The 15,590-nt window shown below is 42.3% G+C and overlaps 3 protein-coding genes across 3 annotated transcripts in view; 2 read left to right on the top strand and 1 right to left on the bottom strand.

Moving 5' to 3' along the window:
• The window catches only part of LOC122418448 (uncharacterized), a 3,349-nt gene extending 852 nt beyond the window's left edge, over positions 1 to 2,497 (top strand). The window contains exons 2-5 of the mRNA XM_043432674.1: positions 14 to 121; positions 194 to 559; positions 637 to 771; positions 1,946 to 2,497. Of these exons, the coding sequence (XP_043288609.1) occupies positions 14 to 121; positions 194 to 559; positions 637 to 771; positions 1,946 to 2,337 (1,001 nt within the window). The 3' untranslated portion in view covers positions 2,338 to 2,497. The remainder of the gene's footprint in view (positions 1 to 13; positions 122 to 193; positions 560 to 636; positions 772 to 1,945) is intronic.
• The window catches only part of qvr (protein quiver), a 21,348-nt gene extending 13,575 nt beyond the window's left edge, over positions 1 to 7,773 (bottom strand). Inside the window, exon 1 of the mRNA XM_043432678.1 lies at positions 7,636 to 7,773. The gene's annotated coding sequence lies outside the window, so the exon portion shown is untranslated. The remainder of the gene's footprint in view (positions 1 to 7,635) is intronic.
• On the top strand, positions 7,648 to 15,590 carry pdgy (pudgy). Its single transcript, XM_043432673.1, has 7 exons — positions 7,648 to 7,890; positions 9,687 to 9,894; positions 10,498 to 10,667; positions 11,939 to 12,125; positions 12,573 to 12,727; positions 13,698 to 14,403; positions 14,479 to 15,590. The coding sequence occupies exons 1-7, from the start codon at positions 7,648 to 7,650 to the stop codon at positions 14,562 to 14,564; spliced, it is 1,755 nt and encodes a 584-aa protein (XP_043288608.1). The 3' UTR covers positions 14,565 to 15,590.

Genomic DNA, 15,590 nt, shown 5'->3' with positions numbered 1-15,590 from the left:
TATGTGGACCCAGTGGCTAACAACAATCTCTCGAGCGATCGTCTTTCCGGCTATCCCCCCATTGCGACGCGACCACCCTCCTACTCGTCAGGACATCAGCTACCGGATTTCGGTTCACCTGGTCAGGAACCATCCTAACTTCACATTTATCCGTTTGATCAGCCTCTCGTTAGACTTTGCTTCCTTTCTCCAGGTCCCAGCCACCATGGCTACTCGCCTAAGACGGGAGGCAAAAAAGCCGATTCTCTGGGTCTGCAACCACCGCCTGGATCTCGGCCCGAAAACTCTCCGGATGGGGAGACCAACCGGACGGACGCTGCGGACCTAGAACCGAAGTCCCGGATGCTTCCGGTCCGTCTTGACGACCATCAAAGAGTTCCAAACCCGGCTGGATCGAGGGCCGTCGAAGGAGGCAGGAAAGACCTGAGCAGTGAGGGCTGCATCATCATCGCCGATTGCTTCGGCATTGCTGGTCCTTGGTCACCGCTTTTCATCGCGATGAGAGCTCCCTATTCTGACGGCGAAGTTGCCCTCCAGGGCAACGAGGAACCTCTTGGTGGTAAATATCTCTAGCTGACGTCCAGTTGAGCGAAAGCGTTTTTGTAGAACACTCTTTCCACAATGTCGGTCATTTAGTGCTGAAAAATCGTTGGGGAATTTGGAACACGATGGCTTCACCGGGCCGGAGAATGCACAGCAATGGGCTCTTCACACTTCACGACTTTTTTCAACAACACATCGACGACCAACTGATGAGCATCTTCCAAACAAGTGAGTTTCCTTATTAAGGTAGGAATCTCGCCAGGGTAACGTCCGAAAGTTGACAGCAGCGAGTGCTGGCAAAATTGTCAAAGTTGGAAAAAATCGATAGAAAGTCACCCGGCGAGACGACTACCTCGAACCAAAGTTTGGGTGAGGATAAAATATTGGAATGACTGAAATTTCGAGCAGTCTGTTAGACCAGCATTCGAAATAAACACTATCGAAATACATATTTTCGAGTAAATACGAATTCTAAGAAAGAATATCCGATTAAGGAGGTTAAAAACATTTAAAAAATCAATATTATAAGAATTTAATAAAATTTGGTAAATGTATTTAAAAATATATGCGACAATATACATTTTTTTAGATTTTTCTACTATACAGCTCTCGATGAGTAATTGAACACTAAAGTTCACGTGTATAAGCATAGAATTTACACATATACAGTTATACATTTCGTGCATAAGAACTTCGATTTAGCGCTGAATTATTCGATAACGATGTGATAAAAAATTTTGAAAAGAATTGTATTTGTATACTCGATGCCAAAGAACGTTATCACCAAATTTTATCACATTCTGATTATTCTGATTTCGTGATCCTCCCTCTTTAAGGAGGGTGGCTAGCGACGATACAATGTTGCCATGCTAAACCATGTTAAATACATTAAAAATTTCAAAATGATAAGAATTTAATAAAATTTGGTGAACATATTCTTTAGTGCCAAATTTAACAATACAATTTTTTAAAGATTTTTTTCTGTACAGTTATCGAGTAATTGATCACTAAAGTTCACGTGTACAAGCATAGCGTTTCCATATATATAGATATACATTCAGGGCATAAGAAATCAGCTTTAATACGTAATTACTCGATAACTAAGCAAAAGAAAATTTTGATAAAATTGTGTCTTCGCATTTGGTGTTGAAGAACATTATCACTAAATTTGATCAATTTCTTATAATTTTGACGAATGTAGCCACCCTCCTTAAACACGTAATCTACTAAATAGTAGTCGACCGGAAATAAGAATTTCGAATTACTTATTGCTCTCCAATCTGATATTACAACATTTAAAATATCGAAATACGGACCGTTCTACAATTTTTGTTTATTTAACATATTGAAGCCTACCCCAAAGTTTCTTCACGAAGGTTGGACCGGCTTGATAACTTTCCAGGTAAGCGTCGACCAGGGAGAAACCGTCGGAAACGGCGCAGGCGACCGCGACCTTATCGGTATCCCCAGAGGCCGTTAATACCGGGATTGCACTATATCCGGCCGCCGGTAATGCAGAGCTCCATCATATCAGCAGTCGGTTCCCCGGACGGGATGTTGATACACAAACTGCCGTGGATACCGAGCGAGTCGCTGGAGCATCTTCCTCCGAGGATAACGATGCCGAGGATCGATAATTTGCCTTACAGCATGTCGTACATCGACGAGAGAGGTAATTCGGTCAACATCAACATCAACCGACGGAATAATCCGGTGGCAGGAAAGCCGAGAGCGGCCAGATCCTCGGAGGGAGAGAACCCGAACCTGCGTCGATGTCTTATGGGGGAAAAATGAAGGAAAAACGGCATTAAGGGGGCGGGAGGGGGAATACAAAGCTCTTGGACAACTAATTTGAAATAATCGCCGACTTTTTTTGGAATTCAATGTTATCGCGATGACGTTCGGGGCTTTGTGTATTCGAATTTGTGACCTATCAATAAAAGCTCCATTCGTACATGTCGTTCGCCATGATTCGTTATCGATGAGCCCCATCCCTCGATAAATGATCGAGTCAAAAATTTCTGGTGGTTCATGCCGACAAGCGGAGCTTTCGGACCTAACTTGATGAGCCGATGGAGCGCGTGCACCGGGCACGTAATCCCCCGAGGAAATTGGTAATCCGAATCTAATTAAAGCTCAAAGTGGTACTACTGTTGAGCAAACGCGAGGGTTTTGTTTGCTAAAACAGAGGATTCGATTGAAAAGCACACGTGACAGGCATGCGATTCGGATGAGTGGAGACGCCGACAACTCGCCTGGTGATCACCAGCCGAACGATAAATTTTCGTGGTGTTTTAATCGGCGCACTAATTTCATGAATAAAACGAACCGAATCGAACTTTCGTGCTCGTTTAAATCATCGTGATTTTCCTGCTTTCGTTATCTCGATCGATTTACTGTCCGAATACATTCGCCGAATTCAACTTCCACGCGGACGCACTTCGTAGGACGACGCCGAACGCAGGTGGCGTTCCTCGCAGAGTTTTTCGGATCCGAAGAAATTCGGACTCTTCCAGACCATCCTGAGTCTCGGTAGAGACTTTTCAATACAAATTACGACCAATTTGTTGGTCACTTGAAACCCCCCCTCGAATGAACTTTGACGTCCGAATTCCTACCAGGACAAAACTCACTTTCTCCAATGAAAAATTGATACTAATCGAGCTGCTTACGGACCGAACGATCTTTTTTTCACCCACCAAACGAGGATAACATCGCCCCTCAATTACCAATTACCACCAGTTTATCAAACAAAATAGCCCAAAAATGAGCATCCGAACTAATTGCAAGTGCCCCCGATCTCCAGCTCGCGTTTTACCACCGCTCATCCGGCCGGCCTCCCCGTCATAGCGCCCAGAATTATTTGTCGCTAGCAAATTGACGCTCGTCTCGAAGCACGCTACGCTCGCATGCTCACCACAAAACTCCATACGCGAACACCAAACATTCGATTCTATTAGCCAACGAGTGTTTGCCATTTGTCTAACCAAGCGTTCCAAGACTGACTAATTATCGGGAAGCTTCCAACCTCCGAAGGAATTTGTCATTTTTACGCGCCCGGAAATTCTGCAGAATTTTCGAAAAATCGAATTTTTTTGTCAAAAGTGGAAAAAAAAATTTTATTGACTTCTCGGTCTCCCGCGACGACGCGTCAAAACTTTAAACGCGTTTTTCTCGAAATCCCTTTCTCTATAACGCCACGCAGCATAATTCCAACAATTTTCATGATTTTTTTTTGAATTTTTAAAATTATCGTTAAAATGTGATTTTGAAGGAAAATTCGCATCGAATCTCTTCATTCTAACACTCGCCAATAAAACACAAAAATAAATATTTTCATTTTAACCCAAAACTTTCGGATTTTCGATTTTTCGACTATTTTCTGAGATTCGACTCGAAATAAATTGGCATCGCTTTGACTTTGTTTTGACTCGACACGTTGTCGAGGCTTCCGCATTCAATTTCTTCCCCCAACACTTGTCCATTTTACAATTTTCCATTTTGAAACTTATCGCACGAGATCAAAGGTTACGCTCGAATGTTTCTGTGCTGAATGCTTTCGAAATTTCCATTTATTGATCGATTTTCTGTCAAGTCATTTGACTTTTGTTCAGGAGTATATTTTGATCAGATTTTTCCATGAGTTTTCAACAAAGTTCATGAGAATGATATCATTTTAGAGAATTAAGGCCTTCATACACCTGCAGCGAGCGAAAAAATGTGACTTTCATGATTTTTTATCGACAAGAAAATAAATGTTTATTGAAAGACTGTAAACGACATTCGTTAGTACATATTTTCGTGTACTTGTGCAACTTTTTTCGTCGAAAAATTTCTTAAAATGGCGCAACTCCAGATGTATTCCAGCAGCACCTTTTTTGAGCACTCGTGGACATGATAACCAAAAAACTAGTGATGCGATCCATACGAAATTTATACCACTTATTTATTATAATAATAGCTTAGGCCTGGACGAAGGATTTGCAAAAATAGTGATTTTAAAAAAGAATGGCGACAGTTTCGACAAAAAATTCGTTTTTTGAGGTACTAAATTTTCGGTTCTTCGTTACAATTCTTGTTTTCCAACAAAATACGAAATCTTTTGTCCAGGCACTAGCTATTATTGTAATAAATAAGTGGTGTAAATTTCGTATGAATCGGATTAATATTTTTAATTTTTATTTGATTTAAAAAAAAAACGATTGAATGGGAATGTTCTTCAGAAATTGTACTCGAAGAATACCTAATAAAAAAATGGTCCATTTTTCTGCCCATCACAAGTGTAAGCCCTTAACGATTCGCAAATATTTTCGATTGGAAACGCGACGTTCCTCGGGCAGCGAATGAACTTTTGTCTCAGCTTCCTTTTCAGCATTTCGTCACGAAATTTTAGTTCGAATATTTATTTCCTCGTTGAGTTTAAGGGGCGATGAAAACACGATGACAAATATTAATGAACCGAACCGCATGCTGATCGCGTTTCAAACGTTCGCGATTGGAGTGCGGTCCCGATGCGGCAACGTGCAACGAGTTCGAAAGTCCCGGACGATAAAATCGCTCCAATGTTTATATGCACCTCCGCTGCGATGCGAGGCGAGATCAAAGTACAGGAAAGCTACGAGCTCGCGTGTGGAAGCCGACGAACGAGCGAATATTTATCCGCAAGCGGGGAAGACCAGGCAACCTGCTTCGGACGATTATATTATTCAACCAGTTTCACGACTCGCTCATACCGAGTTTTTACGAATAGCCCCGTTCCCGGAGAGCACGCAACAGAAACACCGTTTCTCGCGGATTTTATCTGTGCTTGGATTTGCGTCCTTTATTTTTTTCTCCGCATCCTCCGCTCTCATCGTTATTCATAATCTCGCAGAATATTTATGGGGCACTCTAGGCCAAATCGATCACTTTTCAACCCGGCCTTTTTCGATTTGGAAAAAAAAAAAAATTTTCAGAATTTTTTCCATTTTTTTACCCACCCAAAAATAGTTATGAGTTTTAAAAAGTGGGACTTTTTTTCAAGATTTTTCTACTTTTCGAATTTAGATAAAAAACGAACATTTTTCGATGATTTTTTATTTTTATTTTTCTCCATAACAAACTATTTTCCATTACAAATATTTTTTATCACTTTGATAATTTCAGAGAACTTGTTGAATATGTCAAAGTTTCTTATAGAGAAAAGGAAAAATATTCGAAATGGCAATCATCCAAAAATCTGAGGCTTTTTATCGAAATTCTCAAAAAAAAACGTTGAAGATGGATTTGTATGACCTTTTGATATTTCTTTCTGGGAAGTACATTCGAAGACAAAACTTAAAAAAAAACTTTAAAAAAAATGGCACTTTGAATAAAAATTATGCCATTTTTTTGAAAAACTCATAACTATTTTTGGTTGGGGGAAAAAAATTTGATAAAATTATGAAAAATTTCTTTGGTATAGCAGAAAAAGATGAAAAAGTTTCCGCCAAACCAATATGCAAATATCAATATTCATAAGACGATTTTACTAGTCCAGAATTCCCGCGAGGTCACGCTAGAAATCTGAAGAAATCAGGCATTTCAAAAACTGCAAGAGCGTCGATGAAAAATGGCGATTTTTCTATTAAAATTTGGCAAAAATTATAAAATTGAATAATCTCAAAACGATCAAGATGTTTGATGCTCGTTAAAAAAGTGCCAAAATCCCGAAAAAAGTGACTCGAAAGCCGAAGAATTATTCGTCGTTTTTCTTTCGTTGAGAATCTCGCGGAAAATTTGGCTCGAAATTGAACGAATGCGAAGTGACACGAGCCCTGGTATCTCAGTGATGAGAAGCAGTGATTTTTGTAGATGAAATTTCGAAAAAATTGGAAAATTGAAAAAGTTGTCTAAAAACTTTAAAACAATGAGAATTCACTCGTCAACTTTATTCTATTTTGCGTTCTCATTCAGGTTGGGAAAAATGAATCTTTCAAATGTAAAATCCTCGAGAGCGTAACGTTTAATGAGCTCAAGCTCGAAGTCTAGTTTCCGTATTATCGCGGCGGCTTTTGTTTTCTCCAAGTGTTGCGAAGGTCAGCAAAGTGTTGCAATGGCAAGTGGCGAGTAGCGAGAGGTAAAAATGTTGTTGGGTTTTTGGCCTCCGCGGCGTCTCTCGCTCGCCGTTAATTCATCGTCACGTACGCTCCGACGTCGTGGCATGGTGGGGTAACTCGTTGATATCTGTTAGCTTTAAAGTCGTCTCGGGTTTCGCTGGAAAAGTGTCAGTTCACTGGTCGAACCGTCGGAGCTCGGGATCGCCGTCGGTTTCTTCATTTCTGTCGAATTTCACTTGATCTTATTTCCTGGCGAGTTTCTTTTTGGTTGATTTTTTCGCGAATTCATTTTCATTAGCTTTCAAGGGGAATCCGCTTTTATTATCTTCGGCGTTTTTTTACAGACACGAGTCCGGCCGAGGATCGTCCGGGGAGGATCGCAGTCGTCCTTGATCGGAGTTCGCGATCGCCGGAGGCGCTCTGGCTACGAATTATATTTTTCGTCGATTTTCGTCGAAAGTACGAGGAGCTTCCGTCAGGCCACGCGGAAACTGGTGGGCAGTGAAAGTTGATTATTACGAGGGCAGACGAGAATCGCGTGTCCGAGGTTCGCCCGCGCGAAGGTTCATCTTCCGGGTGAGTTGTGACGGGGACGATCGTCTTGAAATTCGGTGGGAAAATTCGCTCGCGAGAGATTCTTTTCAGCTGGCTGAAAGCCTTTGTTCCCCTGGCGTCGTGGTGATTTTAATGAGCTCGAAACGTTTCTAATCGGCGTTTTAAAGCGATAAGGAGTGGCGTGTTGTCGCCCAATTAGTCGAGTATTGAATGGAGTCACAAAAGTGTCGACACTTATGGATATAAGCGTGTCTGGGAGAGCGGAGTAGTTCGCGCAGCGCTCTTTTTCGCTCGAAAATTTTATCTGGCGTTATCGGAGTTCGAGGGGGGCGCCAGGCGGCGTCGAGAGAGGCCTTAAAAGCCGGGACTTTGTTGCAGAAATCGTGAAAATGAGCTGCTGATCGTCCGGGAGGCTTTGCTTTGTGGACAGAAGTAAGAGTAAAAGTCCGAATTTTCTTACCGACCCTCGGCGATGGCGAGCCTCGCACGTGGCTCGGGACGCCTCGCTCTGACCCTGGAGCACGCCGCCACCAAGTTCTTCGCCGCCAAAGCCTCCAGGCAGCTTTCCCAGGCTGCGACCAAGTGCAAGATTCTCGAGGGCAGCAACGGCGAGCGAATTTTCACCTCGCCCCACGCCAACGTCCAAATTCCCCCGGAAACGATCCCCCAGTTCGTCTGGAAAAATGTTCACTCCAATTCGAACAAGGTCGCACTCGTAAGTACCGAGCCACTCGCTCTCAACCAAAACACAACATTGAATGAGAAAATATGCAAAAACTAGGCAACTCACAAGCACTTTTCTTTGCCAACTCATTATCACGTTTATCATTAATTGTATTATAAGGCAGAATCTGCTCGCTCGTCGTTCCAAGTTTATCGTCGCTGTCACTCACTTCTATTTTTTCTCCCCATGCTCGTTCCGAACTTTGGAATTTCAATTTTATCGCAATAATCTAACGCAATTAAATAACGAGCGAGCTTATCGCCCACTAAAGTAAACAATCACGACCTAACGAAACGTTGCGAAACCTCCGAGATATTTGAATCTAAAGTACAAAAATATATGCAAAACCTAAAGACGAAAAATATCAACGATAAAAATATGAAATGTAGAAATAATTGAAAAAAACGAGAAAATACGAACAACAAGAAATTTTTAATACCGTAAATCCAAGAAAAACAAATTCAAGACATCGCGAATTCGAAAATACAAAAATATGTGAATACGAAAATAAAAATATGTAGAATATGAAAATGAAGAAAAAAAATGTTTAATAATTGATGTATTGAAATCCAAATTACAGGAATATGTGAATGTGTGAAAATGAAACAGGGGGGTATGGGGCAAAGTGGCCCACTTAAGGAATTTAACGAGTTTTGTCGGGTAGCACATGGTCATTTACTTATTTTTATGTCCCCAAACTGATTCCACCTCCTTATTGCTCGAATTTTGAAAAAAAAAATTTTTGGGGCAAAGTGGCCACCCCCTCAAATTGACTGTTCTCGCATGGAACATTGAAGGATGCGATAAAACGAAAAGAAACGAGGCATAGTACGAAGCCTCCTTCGATGGGATGAAAAAAAAATTAGTCAGAATACTTCGATAAATTTTGCCAAATTTTTTTTCATGCTGAAAATGAATATCCAGCCCACTTTATCAGATAATAAACGATCTTTCGACTATTGTTGAGTCTTAAAACTCCTTGTTCATCCTCTTTTTCCTCATTTGGTCGAGAAAATTTTTTGGGGCAAAGTGGCCACCCTCTTCGTACGAACCCTCCTTCGATGGGATGAAAAAAGAATTAGTCGGAATACTTCGATAAATTTTGCCATTACCAGTGGCAAAAGCCCGTTCTTGTTGGGGGCAAATCGTCGGAAAACCGCCATTATCACGAGTCTGTCGTATCGCGCAAATCTAGTGAGTAAGAAAAAAGAGATCATCAGAAAAGAAAAATTCTTATCTGCGGCGGACGTTGCGTGTATTTTCTGCGATCAACTTTATTCGCATTCCTCCAAAGATTGAATTCGCTGCGAAACATGCCTAAAATGGGCGCACACCTTGTGTGCAGGTGTTGATGAAGATGAAGTCCATTATAAGTACGATTTTTGTCAATTAAAATAAAATAGACATTTATCAGTAATTCGCAAAATGATTCTCACCCTCTGCCTCAAATAGCTATCAATTTCTCAAAAAACATAGAATTCTCACTGATTCTGTGCCCCGCCAAGAATCGGAATTGCGTGAGTGGCCACTTTGCCCCAGAATTCAAAAATGCCCCAAAAAAGTGGGTGGCCACTTTACCCCATGTTCCCCTATAGGAAATGCAAGAATTCAAAAAATTCATAAAAGTTATTAAAAATAAACAAAAGTAAATCCAAAATATCAATATTCCAAGTGCAAAACTACGTAAAAACGAAAATGGAAAAAATCTAATAAAAAATCTAAATTTAAGGAGAGAAATGCAATGTACAGAAATGTTTCCATCTTTTATTTCACTGTCTGACCGTCAGGAATGTGGAATCACAGGAAGAAAGTATACGTACGCTCAATCTCGTGACGCTGCCAATTACGTTGCGAGAAGTTTGCACAGTTTGGGTCTCCAGGAAGGCGACATTGTTGCTCTAATATCGCCCAATGCTCCGGAAAGTGCGATAGCTTTTTTGGGTGTTCTGGAAGCAGGGATGGCCGTCACGACTATAAATCCTTCTTACACAGTCGGTGAGTCAAGTTTTTTGTCACTTTTCTCGTCAAGATTTCCAAGTTTTCGGGAATTTTTCATTTTACTTTTTCCGGATTTATTTTTCGATAAGAGACTCGTCAAAGGCTTGAGGGATTTTATTTTTACTGAATTTATCGAAGTTGTTGAAAAATAAAATGTTAAAAAGGTGAAGATTCTGTAAAACAAATCATTTGAGAAGAAATTTTGAGGGATTTTTCGTTTGTCCGAATGTCAAATGATTTTCGAAACTATTTTAACAGAAAATAGTGGAAAGAGTTTCAAGCTGGTTAATTCCTAGAGGATTTTTGTTCGATAGCAAAGTTTATAAATTTCAATGTAATGAGATCTTCGTTTTCTAACATGTGTAAAGAGGCTGAATATTAACTTTGTTGTGACGAGGTCGCAGGTTGGTTTTTTTGTTATTATTATGACTGAGCTCCCTGACATAAACCTGTTATGAAAGATAGAAAGAATGAGAGGCTCGGGGCAAGGCGATTGAGACCAGTTCAAAGATCGTTCTCGTTGAGGGGTCCGCGTATGCCTGGGAGATTATTAAGAGCCACGAAACAACATGTGCAGTAGGAGGATTTTAAACTTTACAGAGGAGATGAAGAAGCAATTGACAGATTCGAGGGCCAAGGCGGTTATAACGTCGGCGGAAATAGCTCGCGGGGTGCTCATAGCAGCCGAAAGTGCGTTGCCTTCGGACGCGCATAAGATTGTGATCGAGGATGGAACGTGTGAAATTCCGGAAGGAACAATACCATTCAAGGTACGGTTTCCGGAGAAATACCCTGATAAAAGTCCCAAAAACCTTGGTGTTCAGGAATTAGCGAGGTTTCGGTGCCGGCGAACGCTCCCGGGATCGAGCGCTCGCCCCACCGCGGGCGTCGCTAGCTTGCGGGCGCGGGAATTTGGGAAACGCGAGAGGGCTTTTCGTGCTCTAGTTCTCACGCTCTCGCGGGGGGTCAGCACGTACTGGACACGCAATTCGGGCGCGATCGACGGGACGTGTGGCGCATGCCCACGGCGCGTCTTCATCGATCTCCATATTGATTCATTGTCTTTGATCCGGTCGTACAGCGTGCTGACGTGCTCCGTAGTCTTCGTCCTTCTTTTCGACCACATCTCTAATTTCGGCTTCTCTTTCTAAAAATATTGTGCTCATCGCATTCGGGACATTATCGGGTACAATCGGACACGGTTTTCGGGACCCTTTTACAAAGGATTCCTCCTATATTTCGGGATTATCTTTCGGGCAAGCGCGAGCACGCGTCGGCTGTCTTTCGGCATCGTCGAACGCGTGTTCGACGACGACGACCGGGTCACTTCTCACTTGTTACTCCTCACCGGGCCAATTATTCATTGTCGGGATATTCCTTTATTGTTCTTTTCATCATCACCATCAAATAAAGAGCCATCTTTTTACACATTTTACACCGAGCTGCATTGCGTCATTTATTTTCCCACCAACACCAGATCTTCAGGCAACACTTGGAAAAAACGTAAAAAAAAGGCAAGAGGCCGAAATGGGACTTTTTTTCCCCTCACTCGGGTCGAACCAAGACTTTTGTTAGGGGTCATTTGCAAAAAGAACCTAGAAAAAGCAAAAAAAAGTCCCCACGGGGTCTTGGGCCTAGAGTGGTCGAGTGAGACCCGAATTGAGGCCCAAATGGGACTTTCCCCTCACTCGGTTCGAACCGCATCTCTTATCAAGCGTCCTATAAAAAAGGTGCCCAAAAAATAAAAGTTCCCATTGGTACTTGGGACTCAAGCGGTCCAGTGAGGCCCAAATTGAGGCCCAAATGGGCCTTTCCCCCCACTCGATTCCAACCGTGACCTTTGTCAAAGCTCCTTCGCAGACAAGATAATTATTTGGGACTCAAAGTCCCAGTTTGGGACTTAATTTGGGTCTGACTCGGTCACTCAAGTCCCAAATCCCAATTGGGACTGTTTTTTAAACATTTTTTTCAGTTTTACCGATCCATTAGGGTGATGCCTCTCCAGAAATTTCTCAATTCGCTAGCAATTGATTTTCTTCAGGATTTGGTGACTCGAGGCAGGACATTGCCGAAGCTCGCCGAGGAGAACTGGAGCCCTGATAACCTCGCCGTTTTGCCGTACTCGAGCGGAACGACCGGCCTGCCGAAAGGGGTCGAGCTTACGCACAGAAATCTCGTGGCCGATATGGTCATGGTCGACAAGAGTTTGGAAATGAGCACAGCAGAGAGTGAGTGGCGTTCGGGACACTGAGCCGAGGGGGACCGATAAACGGGGCCAAGTCGCCACGCGACCTCTGATTATTGCATCGCGTTCCAAAGCCTCTTAGAAGCCACACGCCCTCGCGTTGATGCTGCTCCGTCATCGCGCAGACGGTCAAAGTCCTTCCGCATCAACGAAGCCGCGATTATTTGCCGCACCCTTTCTCGCTTGCGTCACGAGACCGGAGGCTCGCTTTTATTATTCTTTTTATCTCCATTCGATTGCTGATTAACGTCGCCGGCTGCGCTGAACCATTTGTGCTGATAAAAACACTCGACGAATTCCGGCGCTTTCGGTTCCGCGCTCGATCTCGGCTCCGACGGTTTCCCGAGCTCCGAAAGTTTGGAAATTTTTTAAAGCCTCCCAAACTTCGAATTCCCCTCGAAAAAGAAATATCGAATGAACCTTTTTTCAGATCAAGAGCCAGGCGTGATTCCAGCGTTCCTACCGTTTTTTCACATCTACGGAATGAACGTACTCATGCTGCCAAGATTGCAACTCGGCTCGAAGCTCGTCACGATGCCGAGATTCACTCCTGACATATTCCTTAACGTATTGGACCACCACCAGGTAATCAAGGGCTCTAGAAAATCTTATGAATTCTGTCAAAACTAAAAGTTTGAAAAAAATTTCAATCGTGATGAATAATTGAATTTTCATATTTTATATTCAATAATTGTGTCAATTTTTTAATCGAATTCATTTAATGCTTGATCCATTCAGTTGATTTTCAATGATGCATCAACGACTGTATTGATTTAGCCAATTTTTTTATTATTTCACTCTCTACCGAATTACTGAATAATTCAATTTGACAATTAATTTTATGTTTGATAAATTTGCTTAATTCATTTATTGAATTAACTCGTTGCTAGATTCTTTGAGTTCATTTTCAATGAATACTAAACAGTTAAATTAATTCGTTGATATCATTTTTCATAAATTTAATGAATTTTATAATTGAATTGATACATCAGTCAACCCATTCAATGAATTTTCAATGATTGATTCACGATTTCGTTTATTTAGTGAATCCTCCAAATTATTTAATCCCCAATAATTAGTGAATAATAAGATTGCTTCAGCAATTCTATTCTTAATAAATTGAATCAATTCAATTTAATTAAAAAAATGACTTTTAATGATTTCATTGAACTAAAATAATAGTTAATCATTATAATCAATAAATTAACGAATGAAAAATTTTTGAAAATCAAAACAAATAAATGATTAAATTTAAATTGATATTATTTGAATTTAGTTTATTAGTTAATTCGTTCTGTTTCGATGATGAATTTTCGATGATTGATGATTCCATTAACAGAGTGAATGTTTTCAACGATTCTTTTCAACTTCCGCCAACTGATTGATAATGAAATTCAATAAATTCAAGTATCGAATAATTAAAAAATGATTGAATTTCGTAGAAACATGAAATATTCGAATGAGAAGTTGGCAGAATCGAAAAGTAGATTTTGTCCCAGGATTGAAAGCGATTTACTTTTTTTTTTTTTCATTGTCGCTGCTCGGCTGAGCGAAGTGCACGCACCTGTTCTGCGTGCCCCCGATCGTTTTATTCCTGGGTGCATCTCCGCTCGTCCAGAAGAAGCACCTCGAGGCGATGGTGTCGATATTCAGTGGGGCTGCGCCGCTCGCGGAGTCGGACGTTGAGAGAGTTTACAAAAAATTTGGCATGTCGAACGAGAGTTTGAACTTCCTGCAGGGCTACGGAATGACGGAATGTTCGGGGGTGACTTTTTTCGAGTCGTCGAACAGCAAGTACGCGAGCATCGGCCAGCCGATAAGCTGCAGCGAGGCGAGGCTCGTGGACCCGTTGACGGGCCAGGACATTGCAACGCCCGGGCAAACCGGGGAGCTCTGGCTCCGGGGACCGCACATAATGAGGGCGTACAGCAACAACCCGGAGGCGACGACCGAGACGGTCGTCGAGGGTTGGCTCAAGACCGGCGACATCGCGTACTTCGACCAGGATCACGATTTCTTCATCACCGACAGGCTCAAGGAGCTCGTCAAGGTCAAGGGTTTCCAGGTGCCTCCGGCCGAGCTCGAGGCCATTCTCCGGACCCATCCGGACGTGGAGGACGCGGCTGTCGTCGGGATCCCGGACGCGAGGTCGGGGGAGGTTCCGAAGGCTTTCGTCCTGAGGAAAGAGGGCGCGGTTCTCAGCGAGGAGCAAGTCCAGCGATTCGTAATTGGCAAGGTGGCCGAGTACAAGGAGCTCAGAGGTCGGTTCCCACTCATTTTCTCCAGGGATACTTTTTTCCAGTGAAATCCTCAAAAACTTCATTTCAAACCTCCAGGTGGTGTGACCTTCGTCGAATCGATTCCCCGGAACCCTTCGGGCAAGATTCTCCGCATGAAGCTCAAGGAATTGTACGGGAAGTGAGGACGAGCCAGGCTCATAAAAATCTGTAAATTTATCCTTCGTCGATTCGGAGCTTCGATTTCCGCCGGATCCGTCGAGTCGTCCCGGCTCCTCCAGACGCCAATTTCCCCGTGTAAATATTCATGCCAAATATGAAAATGTATTTTTTCCAAAAGCAAGCGAATCGGGTCGCCCCCGCGTCTTATTTTCCTCCGCGAATCGTTTTCTCTCCTAAATTCTACAAGAGAAAAAGCCACCTTTTCTCTTCCATATCGAGACAATGTTGCCGGATTTTCTGGAGCGACCATAAGATGCACTTGGAACATATGCGACCGAGCGTTTCCCCAACCGCTGGCGAGCAACACACAAAGACTTCCCGAGCTTCAGACGAGAAATGAAAATGATAATAAAAATAGGAGATAAAAGAAAAAACGGTATGAAAGAAGGAAAAGTAAGAAAAACGAAAAAATAAACAACAAAAACGGAAAGAAAAACGAAGAGAAGAGAAAAACGATGATAAAAAGGAGCATAAACATCGCGCGGGTGGATGAGCGAGCGAGACAAGCGTGTGACAAAGTATGCGTTACATACGAGAGGGAAATAGGCAACCCGGGGGCGAAAAGATGCCAGAAAAAAAGAGTATGAAGAAGACAAAAAAGTACAGAAACCGAGCGACTGCGGGATGGGGAGGGGAACATGAGAAAACGGAACGACGTTTGCCTCCAGGCGAAATGAGAACACGCCATGGATATGTGCCAGAGAGACAAGAGGAAAATATGAAGCTGCTCCCACCAGGAAAAGTGTTAAGATGAAATAAAGAATAAAATCACTCTATGAGAAACCGGAAATAATCCAAATATTTAAGCGTCTTATTTAGCTGCTGTGATTTTTGAGTCTGGATTCCCGAGGTCCATTCTGAGCCAAAACGGAGCTCAAAAAATAACTGAGATCTTATCTAACTCGATTTTGTGTTCGACTGTGGGGAGTGCGTTTTGAAAAATGGCTATTTTTGCATTTTTTGACCCTCAATAAATGTTTGATCGTTGA

Source organism: Venturia canescens, chromosome 11, assembly GCF_019457755.1.
Source record: "Venturia canescens isolate UGA chromosome 11, ASM1945775v1, whole genome shotgun sequence".
Classification (NCBI taxonomy): Eukaryota; Metazoa; Arthropoda; class Insecta; order Hymenoptera; family Ichneumonidae; genus Venturia; species Venturia canescens.
The sequence above is the reverse complement of the archived record's forward strand: the minus strand, read 5'-3'. Positions and strand labels throughout refer to the sequence as shown.

What these genes read in the sequence shown, in the direction of transcription:
- pdgy (XM_043432673.1), top strand. Translation starts at nt 7,648, where the DNA reads ATGGCGAGCCTCGCACGTGGCTCGGGACGCCTCGCTCTGACCCTGGAG. An exon ending in AAATCCTTCTTACACAGTCG is followed by an intron (nt 9,895 to 10,497) that starts GTGAGTCAAGTT and finishes TAAACTTTACAG; the next exon opens with AGGAGATGAAGAAGCAATTG. An exon ending in CGAGTACAAGGAGCTCAGAG is followed by an intron (nt 14,404 to 14,478) that starts GTCGGTTCCCAC and finishes TCAAACCTCCAG; the next exon opens with GTGGTGTGACCTTCGTCGAA.